This window comes from Cuculus canorus, chromosome 1 (assembly GCF_017976375.1).
Source record: "Cuculus canorus isolate bCucCan1 chromosome 1, bCucCan1.pri, whole genome shotgun sequence".
Classification (NCBI taxonomy): Eukaryota; Metazoa; Chordata; class Aves; order Cuculiformes; family Cuculidae; genus Cuculus; species Cuculus canorus.
Window position 1 is genome coordinate 52565391 of NC_071401.1, and position 23706 is coordinate 52589096.

Genomic DNA, 23706 nt, shown 5'->3' on the forward strand with positions numbered 1-23706 from the left:
GACCAAGAGCTATAGAACTCTTTCTTAGTATATCTTACTGATAAAAAAAAATAATATCAGAGTATACATAAGAGAGGCTTCTCCCTTTGTTTGGATTCTGTTCTACTCTCAATTGTACTTGAAAAACCTTAAGATTTGATTATTAACAGAGAAAGTCCATTCATGGATTTCAGAGGAAAAAAAAAAAAACACCTACCCTTCAAATCAGTAGGCTACATGACGGCCAGCTACCAAATGTCACCACAGAAGTGACCTATGAGCTTCCAAGATTAAATATACTCTGGAAAGGGGATCTCCTATGCAAACCAATCAGTCACTTAGCGTTTACTTCTGCCCAGCTATAAAATGAATTTCTGCAATTATAATCACATTCAGTTTCCATTTTGTCATACTCTGCCAAGAAAAGAAACTCAGGCTTTTTCAGTTCCCTGCAACTCTTACTGAAGAGATTCTGTGGCAGAAACCATATTGGAAGGAACCCAGAGATGCAGGTAGTGTATCCGAGATGATGAGCTGCACAGAAACCACTGTGTGTGAAAAGAAGCATTATATAATCTGTCCATCTGAGCACAGAGTATGGATTTAACAGCCCGATTGGGCAAAGGGCAGTTATCTGCAGCACTGACTAGGGATGAAAAATAGTAAATGTAAGCAACTCTGACAGACCTGCACTATGGCTTCTATTTAAGTAAACAAGGTGCTAGAAAGCATCAATAGCTGGTACACCAAGAACAAACATGGTGTCTTCACTGTCAGTTCTTAGCTTCTGGAAAGGAGCTTCCTTTATCAGATCCAGATCGATGTTGCTACCCCAACCAAAAGACAGACAATGTAGATATTTCGCCGTTTATCATGACCTATATCAGCACGTTATTTGTTTCAATCACAACAATTACAGCAAACAGTAAAATTACCTGAGTGATAATTCATGGTCCCCCAGCTGATAATATATTCTGCTGATTTTATAGAAGGCTTCAGTATTATCATTCTTTAATTTGGCAGCAGCTTTCAGGTCACTAATGGCTTTGCTTGGTTCCCCTTCCTTTATATAACACTCAGCTCGAAGTTCCCGTAGCTCTGCATCCCAAACACAAACCTTGAGAAATCAAAATTAAAGCTTGGTTTTGGTCCATAACACTTCACTTTTTCCCCCCAAAGAAAAAACCCAGTTAATTTCACTTTGCCAACTGCAATAGCATAAGGTTCAAGCTGCACGCAGAGTACATGAAATTAGCATCTCTGCTTCCTGGTGGATGCTGTGATGCACCTGCCCAGTGAGAAAATAAGGACCTGAAAAATTTGTGATTTATTGAGCTCATGCAGGGAGATGAATGAAATCTACTGGCACTGCTTAAACCGGGACAGTCTGCTCAGCCTCCAGGGAAGGATATGAGAATCATAAATTATTATATCTTCCCAAAAGAGTAGGGGTAATGAACAGCAAGGACCAAGCTGTCAGTTGTCCTCTAGAATGCAGCCTGCGGGTAAGATTCAGCAACACAAGATTTGACCTTAGTATCTGGATTTTAAAGATACAGAGAGCAGTAACACAACCACAGTATGGCAAAAATAATTAATTAAAAGGAGCTGCCTGTCATAACCTGTTTTAAAAAATTTATTCTGGGACTTATATTTTGTTTGTAAACAAATGAGGCTCATTTTAGAGAATTATGCTTTTCTGCTTCTTCATCTTCCTTCCCCATAAACAAACTCCCACACTTAGGCAGTTTCTTCACCAAAAGCTAGAGTGTTGCAAATTCCAGTCAGTGGTGTTAATTTTTATGTGGAGAGTCACAGCAGTTAACTATCTTTTAATATATATTTCTAGAAGACACACAAAACACCCACATGATTATTTACACTTACCATACCAGACTACCTATGCTGATCAAAATTCAACAAATACAGGTATTGAAGGAACAAACTGAAAATCTAGATAGTTATGTACATTTTTAACTTCATTACTTTTTTGATCTTTTGTTACTTGATTTGCCTCAAGACAAAAATTACCTGCATCTAGGCAACAAAATACCTAGATTAATAAAAAACCTATGCCTCCTATACCTGGCTTCATTGGTTTGAGAGCAACTTTTTTTCCCTAGCTTCCTGAAGAAAAAACTGAATTGTGGAAATAAGGGAAAGAATAATCAAGAAAGTTATAGATTCCAGAATTCTGGCTGAAGTCGTATGTTTAACCTTAACTACAATCTATTATTTTGACTTTTTTGCAGCTAGTGCTGAGCATTCTCTATTCTCCAACTTCATTACGGACTCAGGGTGCTCAGCAAAACTGAGCCAATTACACCAAGTGTTTTCACATCAGTGAAGAAGTTATTAAAGAAAAATACACAGATATCAGACAGGAGCTCTTCCTTCCCCTTCACAGTACCATTTTACTTAACACTTACTGCCAAGATTTCATCAAGAAGAGAAATAGCAGCTTCATAATCCTCTTGCTGGTAGGCAGATAGTGCTTGTGAATGCAGGCGCTGTAGCTCATCAGATTTTGTCAGCTGGGTTTGGGCTTCTTTTTCCTCATTATTGCTAGGGTTGGATTTGAGCTGCAAACATTAACAAGGAGAGCGACTTGAAATGCATGTTCAAGATTTTCTTTTTGTCCCATTAATACTCATATCACGGAAAACTGACTAAAGCTGCAAATAAAGCAAAATTAGTTTTAAAACTCCACTGGAAATGTCACCAGACAATTTTAGTTTCAAGACGAGTTGTCAGAAGTCAAAAAAATTCTAATTCTTCCCCCACCATGCTCGATCATTTACCATTGGATGCATCATACATACACAACAGCCCTTGTTCCCCATCACTGGTTGGAATTGGGGAATGTTCCCCATCACAGACCTCTAAACTCTAGCCTAGTTAATTCATCTCTCTGCAGACAGTTATTAAACTCTGGACTCCATCAGTAGAAAGTACATACATATGGTATAATTATATAGCTCACTTTAAACACATAACATATTTATAGAATCAAGACAGAAACAAAAGTAACACATCACAGATAGTGTTACTGTAAAGATGTGTTTTCTCCAGAAAGAGTGGCAGCAAGTTAAGATGCTACAGATGGGGAAAAGGCTTAACTGAGATCAGCTGGGAATTTATGCACTTCACATGTGGTTTTAAACAAGTCTAAAGTTTTGTCTACAAAGATTTATTTCTCTAACCCCACTCAGAGAAAGTAGAAGGGTTACACTGTGCCTGCTTTACTTTTAGGCAGCTTCTTATTTTCAAAGAAAATGTAAAAAAACCAAAAATCTCTCATAGGCAACTCTGCTTTCACCCAGGAAGACAAATATGAGCCAGGAAAAATCCTAGTCATACCCCTGCAAAGCCAGGAAGTCATTTGTAACTTTAGTGTAGTTTGAATAAGGCACTGCCTTCAGACTTGTTACTGATCAGAACAAGTTCCAAAGTCCCAAGAGAGGCTGATCAGCAGGACTTGAATTATTTTTTAAAGCACTGGTTTTTTTAAAAATCTAACCTTGCACTACCTTGCACCTCACATACAGCCTCTTGACTAAAGTTACCAAGTCCTCAAAGTCATCCAGTACGTTTTCTTTTCTCCCTGATGTCAAAGTGGCCCCTTCCTTTTTCTTCATCAGTAAGTTCTTCAAATGCTCATATTTTGTGCTTAGGTCTCTAACATAATTTAACATCAGACCTCAGAACTTTTAAGTATTAAAACCAGAGGAACTATAGTTAAGTATATGAAAGGAAAAAGCCTAAAAGCAACATTAAAAGCATACACAGGTCCCACCTGTCTTACAGTCTTCATTTAAATCTTTTTGAACCCTATGCAGCTGTTTCATTTCACTCTGACAAAAAGTAAGTTGTACTTGGACCTGAACATTTCCCTTTATCCCCTAACGCTGCCTCAGCAAGAGGAGACGAATGTGATCAAAGAGTTTTCTTCTTTGTACACTAATTCCCAATATATATTTCAAAAAGCTCTTCTTCTGTTTAGAACAGAAAATTTGGCTATAAGCCCCTGATGCTGTACACCCTCTTTCTCCCCCAAATCTGGAGCTTGTAGTAAGAAGCAAATTTCCGCACTTGTAATTTTAAAAGCTCCAAGACTACAAAACTCTCTGAAGTCATGAACTCTTCAGTTCCACCTGACTTGCTTAATTTCTCACTCAATTTCTCAGTATTTTTCTCTCTTAAAAATGAAGAGCTTTTGCTACGGCCAAGCTTTATGCTTCCATTTAAACGTATCTCACGGTAACAGTGCACTCCTGAGACATGCAGTATGTTTCTTGTCATTTATTTGGAGCAAAACATCAGTGGAATATGAAAAGCAATGTTAAAATCATACAGACAACTCCAATAGCAAAGGCCATTTGAGTGAAATATCCTAGGTAATATGTCCAGTTAAAGAATGGGAAACTTTTCAAGCTATCACTCAAACTAAAGCCATCAAACATATGTGCGCTACAGTATGACTAAAATATACATTCAGAAACTCTTAATAAACAATTAGTGTATTCTACAATGTTTTGATCAGCAGTGTTAACTAAAGCAAAAAGAAACCTTTTCATTCAGTTCCCAGGAAAAAGCTGCAAATGCGATGCAATCATTGATACTTTCATTTTGGTTTACCCAATTTTGTTCTGTCTTTCTGCTCTCTGTTTTGAGGTTTACTACCTTTGATGTTTACTACATTCGGATTAGAATACTAAATTAGTTGCAGTTTAAGCTGCAGCAACAAGAGGTAGCTGTCTGTTACGAGCAGCTTTCATTCACTACCACCCCCACCTGCTAAACCTGCACATAATTCCTTTACAGAAAGCAAAGGCCAGTACAGAGCAATGGCTTTGTCACTACAAGAAATCCCCTATCGTAGATTTACTACTATGGATGCTGCTTTATTTTATAGCCTAGTCTCAAGTAAAAGGCAGAAAAGACAACCTAGGATAAGCAAAACTCTACTTCCCCCTCTCCAAAGAAGTAAGATTAAAGGGAACAAAATCATCACCCCCAATCAATTTATCAAGCTGAGCTTTAAAAGCATTCACATGTGCATCTGTCTTTCTCCCTTTTACTTTCAGTGATGAAGCTGGTTTCTTCCAGAACTTTATCTCAAGGACTTCACTCAGATCTTGGCAACATTACCTTGCTGCATCCATGACACTAGGATAAGGTATTAGTAGATCACTTCATGAAACCCAGCATTTTCTTTGCATCTAGGAAGTGCTTCGATCATTTCTACTCAAAGTAGGCAGCCTTGGAATGGCTGTCTTGCATTTGCAGTCAAACAAAGTATTGACAAGTTTTATGATCAGAACAGTGTTGCAACAAGCTAAACAATTCACACTGGTTACAGGAAGCAACATAACACCCACCCTCAGCCTCCAAACCTGCCATACTTGATTGTACTTCAGGAGTCCATGGATATGACCGTCCTAACCACACACAGAAGTTACAAAAGCTACACACGAAGCTACATGAAAAATACAATGTAGCATTACTTCAGAAAAACATTGTTAATAAGAGGCCATAGATACAGCCGAAGTGATATATTGGCAGCAACCAAACACAAGCCAGACCAATGTTAAAACTACACAGGATACATTTGCATTTTCTGTGTGGATGCTGCTATCTTGATGATGCCATGTGCCGGTCTGAGTTAACCTACATATTTCAGTGTGTTACACCTACATGTAGTTTACAATCATGCTTTCTGGGTTAGCAATATACATTTTATTTAACAAAGCTTTACAACATTGTTAGTATGCTAAAAAAAAAGTATCCCCAAACACAGAACACCGATACAGGACTGGAACAGAACAGAACTGGAAATCATGAACATGGTTCAAGTTAAGTCCTGCTTATAAGGTTTAGTAAGGACTTTTCCCTTCAGGATGTGTTTTTCAGAAGCACAGGAAGAGTTACAAAACATGGCTAAGTTAATTCAACAGCTTACCACAACCTGTCACACTCTCCCAGCAACTTATTCCTACACCTTCCTTTGCAACAGTCCATCAACAATACAGGGAAAGGCTGGGCATTTAGTACAGGAATCCTAATGAAAAAGAGCTACAGCTACCTTGAGTAAAAAAAACAGAACTCAAAACCCACACTCTCAAAGAGTATAGATTAAAGATATGCAGGCAATTCATCAGTAGCATTTGAGTATAGAATGACAGAACAGCTTAGGTTGGAAGGGACTTTAAAGATCACTCAGTTCCAACCCCCTGCCGTATCCAGGGACATCCCACTAGACCAGGCTGTTCAAGGTCCCATCCAACCTGGCCTTGAATACCTCCGGGGGGTGGGGGGCAGGGGGCATCCACAACTTCCCTGGGCAACCTGGATGTAAGTACGTATTATAAAGACTCTAAAAACCTGAAAAACTCTTACACACTGTTGTTTAAAAGAACAAGATATTGTTAAAAAAAACAAAATGTAATAAATACACTAATTCCACACCTTGTATACAGTAGTGCAGTGCCACTAACACAGGCAAACATCTATAAATTCTAAGGCTGTTTAATTTTCATGTTTTGACACTGGTAAATACAGTGAAAATAAATTTATTAGGCTTGTAAAAAGTATTGAGGGGAACTTGGTTTGTGTTATCTAATATCAAAACATTGTTTGGTTGGAAAAAGACCTTTGCGATTGAGTCCATCCATGCACTTGAGAACAGTGCACAAAGGAAAGCTGTGCCTCAGCAAAGGAAAATATAAAGTAACACAACTATGATGTTAAGACAGATCGAAAAAAGCAAGGAAATATTTAAATATCTTTTATTCTTTACCCAGGAAGCTACAGATGATCACAGTACACAAAGGAATGTATTCAGAAACAATTTGATGTTATTTTGATCTAGTTAAGAGCTTCAAATACTCAACCCAAGCTTGGCTACTAACTTACTCAAATCAGGCTAACTTGCAGTCCACCCACATCTAAACTAGTATTATTACACGTACCAACCAACCATGGAAAACAATAGCCCAGTGTACCTTCCAATAGCTGAGAACTTCTCTATACCAGAGGAAAATTTGCAGCTATACAGTGCTCAGTCACTTAGGTTTGGCTGACATCTAGTGGAGCTGAAAGCAGCACCTTCCCTTGCCAGCTTTTAAGCGTTTATGCTTCCAAAGGAGACCGAGTTGCATATTTAGAACACCTCAATTCACAGTATTTGTTGCAACAAACTGCAACTCAGTCCAAACAAAAATATGAAGACAAAAGAAATGTAACAACCTGGTCCCTTCCACACTTTCCAACAGACTAGGCAGAAGTTCTGTTCTATTTTTATGCCTTCTGCAGAACTCAGCAACTCAAATGTTTGTCATTTTCTCTAGGTCACAAGCAGGGTCACAGACAATATTAAAAAGCATATGGAAAACGCTGCCAGGATTTGCATTGCTTTTGTTACCTTTTCAGAAAGCCTTCCATCAACCAAAGTATACCAACATTCCTTTTATTTTTCACTAAAAATCACATGCTTAAAGATAAAACAAATATTCCAAGGCTTTCATAGATTGAGGCCTTGGACATCAGTGATGTGCCCACAGATCTGTCCTGTTGACTTCTGTTTTGGTTAGTAGTTTCTGAATAACAGAAGGAATTTGACATTAGAGCACAAGAAGGCTTGTGGCATAGACAGTTTTAGGCTGCTCAGCACATCTTTTGACTCACTTTTAACACCTTCCCTGCCTCTCTGGGCCACTTGCTGATCCAGTGGAAACCAGGCTCATGGGGTTGAATTCCCATCCTTGGCCTACCTCAAACTGCTGTGCCTGGGAAAGACTCCCTTATCATCTCAAGAAGGGAGCTGACTATTGGTCATCTTACCCAAGCACACTGAGAATATCCATTGCCATGAAGCAGTTACCCAGAGCACTTGGGCACTTCAACGTTCTTGTTCTTTAAGCTTTAAAGATCCTGTGTGCCTGGAAAAAGACCCCCCCTCACTGCGTGAGAAAGGTTGACCAACCACCAGTGACCCCCTGATGATATCTGGATTGTGGCCCAAGTAAGGTAGTCTGACATAATTGGTAAAAGTTGCCAGAATTACATCTACCTAGATGCAGCCAAAATGAATATAAAATACCAAAACAAATATTCAAATATGTGATGAAAGTCAATCATCCCAAAATCCTATAAGTAAGTCATCACATGGAAGGTCCTTTCAGCTGTTCTGGCTGGCAGGAGGCTGGGACCACTAATGTCTCCCTGAGTTGGGATGCCATTCAAGTGTAGTACACAATCTCACTTGCTAACACAGCAAACGAAAAGGCCTTAGGCAAAGTCATGTCCCCTTAAGTGCCAACCATTGCCTGTCTGGAATGCTGAAGCACACCACATGTGAGTACTCTCACCAATCTCAAGACAGAAATTTTCAGCCTAGTCTCTCTACCTATCCCTTTATCTGTATACTTAAATATATGTATATATCTTTGTAACTGTGTTTGTTGATACTATGCTTAAATATTAATGTATCTTTTTGTACACATTTCTTTCTATATTTCTGTACTTATTATACTATGTAGTAAATAGGAGTGAATCTCAAATTTCAAATCTATAGTTAAGTTGCTGTTTTGATTATAATACATTCCATAAAATCACCTTGTTAAATACTAAATTGGTTTATTATTAAGTACTGGTAAAGCTCTGTTTCATCTACCTTAAATTATCAATAAATTCTAAATTGCTGCTAAATCATAACCGTGTAAAGTACTTCCATCTGTGACAACACCCTAAGCTGGAGTGGAAAAATCAATACTAGCCATATACTATGAGCAATGGCTTCCTGAAGTCACCTAAGGACTTCTGCTTAGCCCCTGCTCCATCCTCGAACACAGCGAACACAAGTATTAGACACCTCCGCTGACTCGTGTTGAAAGTTTTATTACCTTCTAGGTCCTAAACTTCCAAACTGGTAGCTGAGTTGCAAAGGAAAAAGCTAAAGAGCTTCTAAAGATTAATGAGTTGTGATTCTTTACGGCTAAAGAGAAAAAAAACCTGGCCCATGTACCAAACTTCAGCTTGGTGCATCTGTCAGCCAAAGGAGAGGTTTCTAGATATGTAGTATTGCTTAACATATCAAGGCATAATTCTGAATGCCACCTTTCAGCCAAGAAGGAAGTACAGAGGAGGAAACAAAAAAGGCATTATAAAAATAACATATGAAGGCTGGGGTTTCAAGAAATTCTGCTCCTGAAAGGAGTATTCCCATCCTTTCCAGTCACGCATTCCCCCTGCCTGCTATCGTACTGGCACTGCCTCATGGGACAGTGATGTCTACACCACAGGGTGTAGGAACATTCAAACAAAGAAACTGCTCTGCTTCAACCACATAACTTTAAAGAGGTTTAGGGTGCTCAGGAAACTTTTCCTACACACTATAAAACTGTGTAGAAAAAAAAATTCATACCCTTAAATTCTTTCTTTCTTTCTCTAATAGTAAAACTGTCCTTTAGTGTATATGTAAAGGATAGGTTCAATGATTCTTTCAAGCTTTAAACATAACTGTTGCTGTTATAAGCTGGGAAAGTTTACCAATCAGCCTCCCCTCTGTTTACATGGGTGGGATGCATCTTCTAAACTGCTGAGATCCCTTAAAACTGCCTTTCAAGGAGCATGACATGCAAGAGAGAATGGAGGAGGGATCGGACGAAAGAAAGCCTTTAAGAGTCTCCACTGTGATTTGACAGACTTCAGGAATATGCTAGCAGAAAACAGCATTTTTCAGATGGCTCATTACATCAGTCACTTTGCAGTTCTGACAGGCATGGAAAGCAACGCTGGCAATGCTGACTCTTAATGCAAGCATTATACAGAGAATTATAAACCACCTCATTCCTGCATATCTGTCCTTCAGTAGCCCTAGTAAAATTATTCTCCACAGTTTCCACACCCTGACCTGGTTTCTCCAACTTAAAAGTGGGAAATACTTTAAAATCTGATCTACTCCCTTGAAGTAAACACCTGACTCCAGCAATCAACAATCTCTTGTGAAAAATAACAGAAGAGATCACAGAATCACAGAATCACCAGGTTGGAAGGGACCCACTGGGTCATCAAGTCCAACCATTCCCAACACTCACTTAAACCATGCCCCTCAGCACCTCATCCACCCGTCCCTTAAACACCTCCAGGGAAGGTGACTCGACCACCTCCCTGGGCAGCCTATTCCAGTGCCCAGTGACCCTTTCCGTGAAAAATTTTTTCTTTATGTCCAGATTGAACCTCCCCTGGTGGAGCTTCAGGCCATTCCCCCTTGTCCTGTCCTCAATCATTTGGGAGACGAGGCCAGCTCTCTCCTCTCCACAACCTTCTTTCAGGGAATTGTAGAGAGCAATAAGGTCTCCCCTCAGCCTCCTCTTCTCCAAGCTAAACAACCCCAGCTCTCTCAGCTGCTTCTCATAAGACTTGCTCTCCAGCCCCCCTCACCAGCTTCGTTGCTCTTCTCTGGACACACTCCAGAGCCTCAACATCCTTCTTGTCATGAGGGGCCCAGAACTGAACACAGTACTCAAGGTGTGGTCTCACCAGTTACGAGTACAGAGGGAGAATAACCTCCCTGGACCTGCTTGGCTTGTATTTCTGATACAAGCCAAGATGCCACTGGCCTTCTTGGCCACCTGGGCACACTGCTGGCCCATGTTCAGGTTCAACACCCCCAGGTCCTTCTCCTCTAGGCAGCTTTCTAGCCAGACTTCTCCTAGTCTGTAGCACTGCATAGGGTTGTTGTGCCCCAAGTGCAGGACCCGGCATTTGGCCTTGTTAAACCTCATACCATTGGTCTCAGCCCAGCGGTCCCGCCTGTTCAGATCCCTTTGCAGAGCCTCCCTACCCTCCAGCAGATCCACGCTTCCACCCAGCTTAGTGTCATCTGCAAACTTGCTAGGGGTGCACTCAATGCCTCCATCCAGGTCATTGATAAAGACATTGAACAGGGCTGGACCCAGCACCGAGCCCTGAGGAACCCCATTTGTAACTGGCCTCCACCTGGAGTTAACTCCAATTGACCACCACTCTCTGGGCCCGGCCATCCAACTGGTTTTCAACCCAGGAGAGTGTGCGCCTGTCCAGGCCAGAGGCTGACAGTTTCTGAAGCAGAATGCTGTGAGAAACTGTGTCAAAGGCTTTACTGAAGTCCAAGAAGACTACATCCACAGCCTTTCCCTCATCCAGTAGTTGAGTCACTTTGTCATAGAAGGCGCTCAGGTTAGTTTGGCAAGACCTGCCTTTCATGAACCCCTGTTGACTGGGCCTAATCACCCGGTTCTCTTGCATGTGCTACATGATAGCACTCAAGATCACCTGTTCCATGACTTTCCCCAGCACTGAGGTCAGACTGACAGACCTGTAGTTCCCCGGATCCTCCCTGCAATCCTTCTTGTAGATGGGCACAACATCAGCCAGTCCAGTGGGACTGCCCCAGCCACCCTTCCTGTCCCATCTGAAGACTTTATACCCCGCCACGGCTGCACTCCAGTTATAAGAGTCATCCCACCATGTTTCCATGGTGGCAACAACATCGTAGTCACCTTGCCCTACAACAGCTTCCAACTCCTCCTTCTTATTGCCTGTGCTGCATGCTTTGGTGTAAATGCACTTCAGCTGGGCTGGCAAACCTTCAGCCCTCATAAAGCGAATGGAGTTCATTCCCAATTGACTGGTCCTTGGAATAACTAACTCCACATTGCCAGTTTCATCCTTACTGTCCCCAGGTATAATCGCCCCCTCTTGCTCTGAGGTTATGTACTGGTGGTCCTCTCCAGCACATCATCTCTCAGTTACTGGAGTCCCACTTCCAGGCTTGCTTCCAACTAGCCTGGTCTTGTCCCCCTCCCCCTTCACATCTAGTTTAAAGCTCTATTTAAGAGCCTAGCTAGATTTTTAGTACGGACTTTAGTCCCCCTAGGAGAGGGGGACTTCTTTACCAGAAGAAAGTCCATCTCATCTACAAAACTATTCCCTCAGGAAACTTAATGCTGAAGGCAAAAACTCTCATATTTGACATCCTGCAACTCATTTCTGTAAGCATATGACATCCTCAGGACCATCTATTCTAAATAACATCCTGAAGCCCCACAAAGTAAAGAAAGAGGATTATTCATCTTCAAATTAAGACTTCCCTTTCAGGGAAGAGGGATGGATGGGGGCCTTGAACAGCCTGGTCTAATGGGAAGCGCCCCTGCCCATGGCAGAGGGGTTGGAACAAAATGACCTTTAAGGTCCCTCCCAACCCAACCCATTCTATGATTCTATAGGGTCAAGGTCTGTTGTGGTTTGTCTTTTAAACACAGCACTTCCACTCCATCTGTCCACGACACTCAACTTCTGCATCCTCAAAACATATGACCAGGCTGCTGCGTGCCTACTGACTTAAGAGCAACTGTTAGCAGATTTAGAGCCTCTGCACCACGAATGCAGGATGGCCAGAGGTTTTCTCCAGTTCAGCCCCAGACTTGAACACCAACCTTTGCCAATATGCTACATGCTTACCCAGAATGAGAGTATTCTGGTCAGCTAAAGAGCAGAATCACAAATTACATACTTTGTTCACATGTAAAACATGCAATTTTAGGTATCCAAATCCACAACCAAATTCTAGCCTAAAAGCTATGGAGATTCCCCTGGCATTTCTGCCAGATCTACCCCAGCAGTAGAAGGAATTTTCATTTTTGAGGTAAAACTTATTCCTTCTGGCTTCTTTGACGACTGACTTATGAGTCAAAGCTTCCTAGTGGTTACCGTTTACCTTTCACCTGTCACTTTTGGTAGCAAAGAGTCTGGATGTAAAAGTCTTGAAATGATTTGGAAAGATATTCAAGCCCTAACAGCTTTCCTCCTTCTCCCACCTTCTCTCATATGAAAAAAAAAAAAAAAAAACAACAAAAAAAGACAAAGAAATACAGAATGTTATTTAATATCAGCTTATTCTCCCTAATATATTGTACCTAACTGAAAACTGCAATCTCTAAGAAGGACTGCTTGCCATAGTCTCGAAGTACATAGTCAACATAGTTCACAAAACCAAGGAAACTGGAAGTAAGATTTAGAATCAATACGGTATCTTCACAGTTCAGCTATCAAAGGTAGCATTCTAAAGTTTTACAGCTGGCTTGGAAAAAGGCAAGTTACTTGGCAGTTGACTGGAGAAGTATTTTCATACACAGTATTAAGCAGTACTCCAAGAGACAGCAATTGCAGAGATGCATACACAAACTCAGTCAACACTGACATCACCTAATTGCTATTGCAGCAACTATGTCCTCAGTTAATCAGAGCTGAGCAGCATTCTCCCACATACACAAACAGCAGAGCTGCGCTGCAACTACACGTGCAATTGCAGAACCCACACTCCTAAGAAACTTACTGAGGAAGCAGCAGCAGCCAGAGGAGTTGTTGTTACATGAATTTCAGAATAAGCTACTGCAGCTTCGCTACAAACACAAAGACTGCCTGGTGCATTTACCTCTGCAAGAGCCATTCTTCCCAGCTGCCCTGCAGACCATGGAGTATAACTGTTCTGGTTTTGTCATACATACTCACTAATAAGATTTTCATCAAACATCTGTAACCTGGAACACAGAACTGCTTTGTCTGTCACAGTCTTCAAAGAAAGTCAACTAGACAGCATCAGTTACACTTGCAAATTCTATTTATTTTTGCATAAAGGACATGCAAGCTGTTCAAACTAGGAGCTGTTTAAGCATAAGCAAGCACAAGAATGAATCTTACATATTTTCATGCTTACAGAAACTTTGTGCAATAGAGAGGTAATTAAACTTCACATGTTCTCTGAGGAATTCTGTTCTGGAGTTAAATCAGTTCTGCAGCATGAGGCCAAAATGCACAAAATACCCACTGAAGGGAAAAAACAACTCAAGTGAGTTTTAGGTGGGTAATACTCAACTGTGTTTGTATGGAAACTCTGTGCACTCCTGATCATGCAGAGAAAGTACTGTCAACACATTCACAAAAGATGTAGACCTCCTCTGCAGATGAGAAGACATGCAGATGAACATCACTGAAATTCATTGATTTTAACAGCCTAATGACTAAATTAAGAGCCCAGGATCCTTCCGCAATCAGTGAAGAGAGATAGGAACCTTCTAAGGTTGATTCATGGGGCCTCTAGTGATTGCCCAGGGTGACCTGAATATAGTGATGTAAGGTTCAATTATGTACTTTGAGTCTCGTGTCACTTATCCTTTCTTTCTGAATGAAGACTGTTCCCTAGGTGGCATCAAGCAGACATCATTAAGTACCAGACACACACACAAAAGGGAGACTTTTCAAAGTGCTTGCTACCCCATGCAACACCTCCCGATTGCATCTTCATCACTGCATTGTAACCTTCTCAGTCTTGTATGAATAACAGGTAGTTTAGCTACAATACCCTTAAAGAACCGGAAAGATACACTCAAGTAAGCATCACATGTGGTCTTAAGCACCAGAGCTGAGGTGAGACTTTGGCTCAAAACCCAACCTTAAAGGCAGTGATGCACTTCAACTTAAGCCTCCAACTTACCACATTTTTAAAGTCATCCTCTGCTTCATCAAATTTCCCTTGCTTCAGCAGTAAGTGTCCTCTCTGTAATCTTGCCTGAAATGAAATAATTTCTTTTGATTTACAAGTTGTAATTCAGCAAATTACAAAAATAAGCTTCAGTTTCCTTTAGCAGCAGAAAAACCTTTCGGTTTACTACAGCAAACAAGCTGAAACAGAGATCACAACACCCATTCTTTGCCTTCTTAATTTGACAACACTCTTATAATGCCTATTTGATAGTAAAGAATCACTCTGCCCAGAACTGAAGGACAAAAAGCAGCCACAGTTTGAGTAGCTGCAACTCATGAGAAGAACTCATTTGAAGAGTTGCATAAAACAATGTGAATGTTTACCTTACGACACTTTCCTGATTACAACTGCTTAGAGATTTTAAGAAATAAGCAGAAATAACAAATAATAAACAATCCCTACGTTTAATTCTTTCACTAAACTTACAGAATCATAGAAGCTAGGAAAAAGACAAGCTAATGATTTAGAAGATTTTGATTTATCATAAGAACATTTACATACAACAGTTAATTCAATGTTTGGTCCTTCACTATAAGCTATACAGAATACGCAACTGTCCTTGGAACAGGGAAACGAGACAATGAGATGGAGAGGACTCCTGCATCAATGTCCAACTAGTGAGACAGTTTCCACACACGACAAGCAGAAGTGAACAAAGGGCAAAGGGCAAGTAATTCAGAACTTGTGACAATCCCATAGGAAGGCAGTGAGATTAGGACCATTCTTGTGGAGAAGAGATTCAAATCCAATGCTGATTAAGACAGAATAAAAAGAGGCATCTGTGCACTCTCTTCTCCACCCCCAACCCACCGCTCTCAGAGGGCACAGCCTTGGTGATCCAGAGGAGAATAACCACAAGTGAGAGAAAGGAAGCGTTTAGCACAAACCCATGAGGGACATTAACTTAATATGACTACTATTAGTTGTTAGAATAACTGGATAGACTACACCTGGCATAGCTGCCAATTCAAGCACATACACCAATTATTTTGTCCTATTTAAAGCCTTCTGAATTATAATGTATTTTCTATTTCTGTTCAGCAAAATCTGAAAAAAATCAGCCTTCTTCAAAATATTTTTTGATGCTTGATCGATTTTCAATTCCAGTAATACTTACTGATGTGAAGTCCTGCTTTAATTCTACAACTTTACTTAAATCACGAATTGCTGCTTTAGATTTGCCCATGGCTAAGTACACTGTGGCTCTTCGGTAATAAGCAATGTAGTTATCAGAGTCTCCATCTGCAAGTGGACAAAAGGAATCAGAATGCTATCTCAGAGCAACTGAAATTTTGGGTACAGTGAAACTATAATGACTAAAAATATATTACCAAGACTTTTAAGCAATTGGAAAAAATGATGCTCATCAGTAGAACATAAAACCTGTAATATTATCCAAGCAATATTTTCTATTCAGTCTTATTATTTAAGAATAAAAATTACAGAAACACAGTAAATGCCAAATAAGAGTACTGAGATTGAAATATGTCCATGTTTTTCAGCTTTGTACAGGGAAACAGCCACTACATACTAGCCCTTTATGTTCAGCTGTAGGCCTACATTTCAAAGCATGTTCATTCATCTTTCCTCATCTCAGTTACTGTCCAGCATATAGGATGCAAGCAAATCATCTCGAAGTGACCGATACGTTAGTCTAGCGTTGTCACCAATGCATAAACCCTTCATACATCCACTGGAATAGCAGCAACATCTTTCTTGACTACTCACGTGGGCACCAACACTCCTTCTCAACAGCAGTCAAATGCATGTACATTATCAAAACCTGAAAGCTAACTTCAAGGTCTACACACATTTCATGCCTGCTGGTCAAACTTCCAAGATCTAGCAATTTTAACACTCTAGGCTAGCACATACATGTACACCCTTACAAAATACAAATATCAGTCCCTGAAACCAAGAAGAATGTTCTTAATATTCTTCTCTATGGAGTATTTCAAAGAAACAGACAATAGCTACTGCAGACTGTCGAAGGAAGGTAACTCAGACTATTCGACCAACCATATGCAGTAGAGAAGTAAACATTTTACTGTGCTATTAAAAAAAAAAAAACCATCATTGAACAAGAATTTGTAGACAAGAACAATTCATATTTGAGGAACAAAACAAGTATTTCTCTTCCTTGTGTCATGTGAGGTTAAAGCTGAACTTTAAAATAAATAGAATAAATAGTGTTGCCAAAAATCTTATGGTTGGTAACAGAGCTTCACAGCTGGCCACTTCTATTACCAAAACACAAGTTCATTTCTCACTGGAAAAGGTCTCTGCACTCTTTTCTCTACCATGTCTTGGCTGTGGAAACGCTAACGTGCGGAACTGAAATTTAGTAACTCCCATGCTTGTATGCCAGCATTATGGACATCAAAAGTAAATTCAAACGATACTCCCTTTTTTAAAAGCAGTAACAAGTCCTACTGCATGCAACTAACTGTGTAGAGTAGGCACAAATCGATAGCTGAAATAAAGGAACTTTATTAATACACAAAGGACAAAAGATAGGAAAGAGCTAACCCAGAAAGCATGTTCCAGCACCAGACAAAGAACTTTGACAGTCAGAATATGGTTTTGCCTCAGTTCTCTAGTAACAGTAACGAACACTAACTTACATTTACCCAGAGATAAGATATGAGTCATGAGCTTGATGGGATTGAAGAAAGAGCTGAAAATTTAACTGGAGAGAAAAGGAACAGTATTTTTTTCTTATTTTAGATGTTCACAAAAAAGAGTAGGCTGGCTAAGGCAAGGCAAAAAGATCTGTTTACCTCACAAATCTGCAACGATGCAGTACAGGCAAAAAAAACTACAGAAAACTTCTTCTCCCCTCCTGCACAAACACAGTAGGCAAATCATGCTTAAAAATCCTTTCAAAAAGGAAAATACAAAGAAGAAAGAGAAGTCTGATGAAATTTTAGGCCACCAGCCTCAAATCAGCACCCAATTAAGAATCCCACCAAGGTCACAATGGAGGTGGTTCTGCCAGCTGCTTGAACGCTGCTGGCAAAGCAGAGGGCTTCATCCCATGCAGGCACTTCACTGCCCATCTTGCCTGCCAGCACTGCTGCCTTTGCACCACCACCAGTACTTGAACGGCCACAGACTGAACCGGACTTTTCACCAAATCCAAGCTAAAGCATGCCAACCAATAAGAAAGGAATAAACCACTATATAACACTAACTGCTCCACTGCACCCCACACGAATGCTTTGGCAACAACGCATAAGGGAAAAAGTAGTAACAGACTGCCTCCTGGTGGAGTGAGGCGCTTCCTTAGTGCGGAAGAAGAGGAAGTTCCTCTGCCTCCACTCCCTTTATGTAAGGGAAGTTGATTTTGGAGAACTCACAGGAAATATTAATATCTTCAAATCAGCAGATATTTCATTTACATTACACTATTAGATCAAGGCAAAAATTTTAAAATTTTTTAAAATTAATTTTAATTCTAAAACAGAAAAGGAGCCTTTGTTAAATGTTGAATTTCTTTACAGTGCTGGAGAGAAGAAAGCATGGATTAACTCAACCTTTCAAAGACATACTTCAAAAACCTTCATAAAGATAAAACCTAATCTTGATGGGATTAGAGAGAATCCCTCAAATGATACCACAGTCAATTATAATTGCTTCCATACAACTGGCTCACAATAGCAGTGACTTAGTGCTCATGTATCACGTAGTACATCTAACGGTTTCTCCTAATCAAGCAAAGCATAAATATTCTACTGCATTTCCACTGGCTCCCATCCAAACTGCTGCATAGAGATGCCCCTATTTCTGTGACTCACAGAATGGAATTTGAAAAAAAGCAGGATGCTTAATGAAGCAAACAGTAGGAAAAAAAAAAAAAAAAGAAATTCTCACTTAAAGTTTTTTCAGTGCAAGAGTCACTTTCCCAAGATACCTACCTATAGCCGCATGGAAGTGAGACAAAGCATCTGCTAGCTGTCCAGCAGCCAATAACTTCTTTCCCATTTCAAGCTGTTTTTCTACTTCTGCATTTATTCCACATTCAGCGCCTTAAAGAAAAAACAAAGATCAAGGTTTTGAATGACCAGTTTGTTATATGTGTTGTATTATCACTCTACACGTTTGGTATAATCGAATGGTTATTGCTATATAGGCAGAAATCACTTCTTCGCATACCGAAAAACCCTGCAGCCTAACAAACATGTAGCATGTATTCCCTGCCCCCAAAACAATGTCAAAGTAAATAGATAAACACTGTAAAGCACCACACTATGAGAAGGAAACAAATATGCATTTCTATTCCTGTCTATTCTAATCCTCAGTAACACACTTTTGCACATCAAGCTTCATACATCAACTATAAACACAGTTTGACAAAATATATTACTATGGAGGCTTTCAATTTCAAAAGAATCTAGAAAAACACTCATAATGCATACAGAGCAAATACAAAAAGGCTCCAAGTTAAATGTCATGACCCTACTGACAACTTAGGACTCAAGTAAAAATTGCAAGCTACTGCAAAGCTCAGTATCTCATCTACTGCACTTCTGTCTCATCCTCATTTTTTCCAAGGCAAGCAAAGCACATATTTTGACATAAACAAAATTTTCACTCCCTTTTCATTTAACAAGTAGTATGAGAATCCTATCAAAGCAGTATGCTTCTCAAGTGCCAGTTTCAGTTCTAACCTAGTAGTTGCTGCTGCGCAGCCAATAGGAAAAGACTATTGTTGAGAAGAAATGAGCAACCAAGTGCAAGTACATGCTATACGTACACCAATTCAGCCACAGAGTTTGTACTGCTTCCAGCATTCAAATCAGGACAGATTTTCATTACAACTTAGTAGTTTATGACTATTAAAACTTGCACACTATAAACAGTTTTCTCTTACTAAGAGCATACTCTACGCATAAATTTAAGTATGGTATTGTATTAAAAGCCTGAATAAATACACCACACTAGAAAACTATGAACTACAATTAGTAGGATCAATTTCTTTCACTCAGGTTTTTTATCAGGCTAATTTGGATAGGCACTTGAATTAATATTAAAAACAAATGCAGCTGCACTTAAGTAGTTTCTTAGAGTATCTACACAGATTGAGGGAAAGTATAATCACCTTTCAGTGTGAGAAGTTTTGATAAGCAAAGTATTTGCAATGAAAGAACAATAATTTCTGACCACCAAGTCATCAAGATTTTAGAACTAAGAACTCTCAGCACCCCAGATCTTAATTTATTTTTCCTTTCACACTCATTACTATGGTTCATAATCCTTTAATTCTACATTATAAGAAAATCATTAGCTGTCTATGCTAAAACGAACATAATGGCCTCTGTATCCCTGGAAAAAACTTGATCTGCTAAGAGACCTACAATTATTCAGAAAACTTGATTCAAGAACTTCAGTTCAATTACTTGCTTCAGAACAATGTCAAAGAAATTCTTTTTTTTTTTTTAATTAATGGAAATGACTTTATAAAATAAGCTCAAAATTTCCAGTCTGTAATCCTTTTTGTTTCAATAGATGAAGTTAAAATAGTAATTTCTTATCATATAGTCTATTTTGGGATCTTATTAAGTGACACATTTTAAAATCCATTCTAGGTACATACAGCTCTGAATAAAATATAAATAGCTCCACTGACAGTGGAGAAGTATATCTTGACAGTAATTTTTTCACATACAGTATTCTACTTCAAGGTAGCTTTTATGTGAACATTCAATTTTCAGAAAAAATGGACAGTCATCTTTGCCATTTTGCTTCTTCTCTAGCTTAAAGCTTTGATCATCGAGTAGTCCAATGTCCTCTAAAATAATAAAGCAAGAATTGAAGAGAATGAAAAACAAACAAGCAAACGAAGAAAAAGAAATCACACAAAACAAACCAGAAAGAAAAGAAATAATTTCCCTGGCTTTGGAAGTATACTAACAACCAGTCAGATATCAGACAAACAGACCAAAGTATTTAATATGGGCCAAAACCAAGAAGCAAAAAAATTCTTAACTTTCACCCCTCCCATCTCTTCCCACACTTGAATATCTGAAACTCATCAGTTCGGAGTGATATTCTAGAAGTGGGCTGTAAATTACTCTTCAATGAACCTTCCATCCACCTATACATAGCATTCAATTTTAACATTCTAAGCATCTGAAGGAGTGACCTTGTTTCACATTTAGCCACATCAGGATAGCTCCAAGAATAGATTTTCCACAATTAATATGTACCTGTACTACTCAGTGTCTTTCATATGTGTTGTGTTCAGTACAGTTTTACAGTTACATAACGCTTTAGGCACGAGAGTTATCTTTTTCCTTGAAAATACTGAAGGTAAGTGAAGGAATGGAGAAAGGTTGGCATTAATATTAAACAGGTAACTCATAAAAGCAGGAGTAACATGGATGGAGATATAGGGCAAACTGTGAAGAACTTAAGTTGCCTGCAGAACAAGACTAACTATACTTGACATCCATTAAAACTGGGCTCTGCAAGTTGCTGAACATCATAAATCTCCAGAAGCAGCCTATATAGTCAGTCTAACCATGATGAAAGGCAACAACTACCATAACTACTCAGGAACACTGTACACTGACCTGAGAGATGAACAGTCAATTCATATAAATCTATCGCTTATTCATTTTCTGGTCCTAGGCAAACAATTGCAAGTTGTTAATACAGACACAAGAGTCTAAGAGTCAAATTACACACAACCTATTTAGATACCTATTCACTTTTTGGTCTGGGAGCAAACATAAGGACTCAAGTTCAATCAGAGGTAAAACCAAACGGACCCCAGAGAGCTTTTTCCACCAGACAGATGGCCAACAGTGAGCTAGATACCAAGGGCCCAGTACTACAGCTGAAGATGCTATGTATGCTCCAGCAAGAAACTAAGTTTATACAGGAGATATGCAAACATACTATTTATTTTTAAAACTTCCAAGTATCTTAATTTGACTATTATTTCTAAAGCCTGCCTAATTGGTTTCTATTCACCAATAACCTCAGACAACCATACAGAAGAGCTCAGCTGTCAAATCGAGTCTGATAAATTCAGACTCTGCAGTCCTGGCACTGACATAAGACAGCACAAAAGTGCTACCAGCCCTGACAACTCAAAGGAAGTCAGTCAGAAGGCACAACAAAGGTAAGCAGGTGCAGCTAACCTGTTTTTCCAGTTAAATACACCCACTTAGTGTAAATTATAACCTCCTGGCAGGTTTTTTGTATTATTAGGAATAACTGGTGCTGATACATGGGTGCCTAAGTATATCAGCATCAATTTTACCCTTATATAATCAGCACATCTACAGAGTAAAAAGCTTAATGAAGCCCTCTGACATCAAAACAATTTCAAGATTTTACGTTTGTCCACACACTCCTCTTTTTTCCACTGTAGAATTTTCACCTACTTTCTTTTATATCTTGACCCCAATCTGAGAAGTGGGACTATGAAAACAAACAGAATCAGTTCCAACTGTGTACCAGAAACACACACATCACTAATCTTAATTACAATGATCTGAACTTTTTTTCTTTATATATATAGAAGATCTTGATAATTATCGTGTCGTGTGAGTAGGATATTCTGCTTTTGGGTGCTTTTCTGATCAGAATGACTCTGTGTTTAGCATAGTAATCTTCAGTTTGCTGCTATTTTTAAACAGGTTTGGGCTTACATTTCGTGTGTCTGCAAGTGTGGTTTTGCAAGAATAAGACTGAATAAAATAAGAAGTGGCCAAGCTTCACAGTTTTGGACCAATATGAAAAGGCTGACAAGGAGCCTGAGAGCATTCAGGGGAGCCACACGTAACCTCCATCCATCAAGTTTTTACTCCCTCCATTTGCAAAGAAAATTGCTAAATATAACCAGGATTAGCAAATGAAAAAGCCATCCTCCCCAGTCTCTCTCTCCTCTCTAGAGGCTTTCTTCCCCCTTCACAGGGCTATCCTTTGCAATTTGGGGTGAGAAAGGAAAAGCCTCCCAAATTTAGGACAGAAACATACACGAGGGAGTGACAAGAGAAAGAAGGTTAGTGCTCTGACAACAATGAACTGAGCCCGATATACGTAAAAGCCTATTTCTTCTTCCCCTTATTACATTTCCCTTCTTTTACTACCTGCGAGGAGAAGGGGAACAATACTTCTCTACCTCTCTCAGCTGCCTCTTTTTGTTGTGATTACGGCAGACAAATAGCCATGAAGTATGAATCTTCCCAAAAGGCGATTTGTGTCAAATGGGACCTTATTCACCACAAGTAGGACGTTCAAAGAGCAAGAACTGAATAAATACTACAGTAAGTGGTGAACTGCAGACTGCCATAGCACCGTATACTCCAAAAACTTTTTAGTGAACTCATTTCCCACCCAGATATAAATTTGTATTCATAGACATTCACTGTAAACTACCAAGTTAATACAGGCCGACCGTTCCACTGCTTTAATTGGATGGCACGAGGCAGATCTCTACAATCAAGACATCAAGATGAAAATTTAAATGTGAATATTAACAACTTCGAGTTCAAAGACTAGCAACATGGGGGGCAAGGGTACCTCCACATGCTTAAATAACATAAAACCACCCAATATCTTAACTCAGGAACTAAGAAATTAGTAAGATCAGTAAATAAGATTCAGAATCATCACTGTTCATCATATTATTCTGCTTCAAGATATCTTTATTAATTGAAGTTAAGAAAACACACCCCAGTAGGCAACGTGGCTTTGGTACAACCACAGAGCCATTAAACCATACACTTGAAACAGATTGGCAACTCCAAATAAAGAGTCCTCAGCCAGGAGCAACTGCCACAGTCCTGAGGAGGAGGAAGTATACTTTAACCACAATTACTGTTTTTCTGCTAACACTACTGGAATGCACATCCAAAAAAGTAAATGAACACCATAGTATGGAGCCTCAGACTAGAAAGCATCTTAGCCACACAATGCTCCTGTTGCCAGTGGAAGTACTCATTAGGATAGTACCTCAACTGAGTTTTTAATGTCAAGTTCAGGTCAGTCTTAAGTCTGTGCCCTTATTCTGACTAACAAGAGCTTCAGTTCCACCTCGATCTGCCACTGCCAGTTAAAGAATGTTCCTCAGGTGAAATTCTGACTATATGCACAATTGTATAACCAAGTTATACATTTAACAGGAC

General features: G+C 39.5%; 1 protein-coding gene across 1 annotated transcript in view; it reads right to left on the reverse strand.

Moving 5' to 3' along the window:
• The window catches only part of DNAJC3 (DnaJ heat shock protein family (Hsp40) member C3), a 42418-nt gene that overhangs the window by 16834 nt on the left and 1878 nt on the right, over positions 1 to 23706 (reverse strand). Inside the window, exons 2-6 of the mRNA XM_054056702.1 lie at positions 18484 to 18594; positions 15684 to 15808; positions 14516 to 14590; positions 2409 to 2561; positions 915 to 1096 (exon numbers count right to left, since the gene is read on the reverse strand). Coding sequence (XP_053912677.1) covers positions 915 to 1096; positions 2409 to 2561; positions 14516 to 14590; positions 15684 to 15808; positions 18484 to 18594 — 646 coding nt within the window. The remainder of the gene's footprint in view (positions 1 to 914; positions 1097 to 2408; positions 2562 to 14515; positions 14591 to 15683; positions 15809 to 18483; positions 18595 to 23706) is intronic.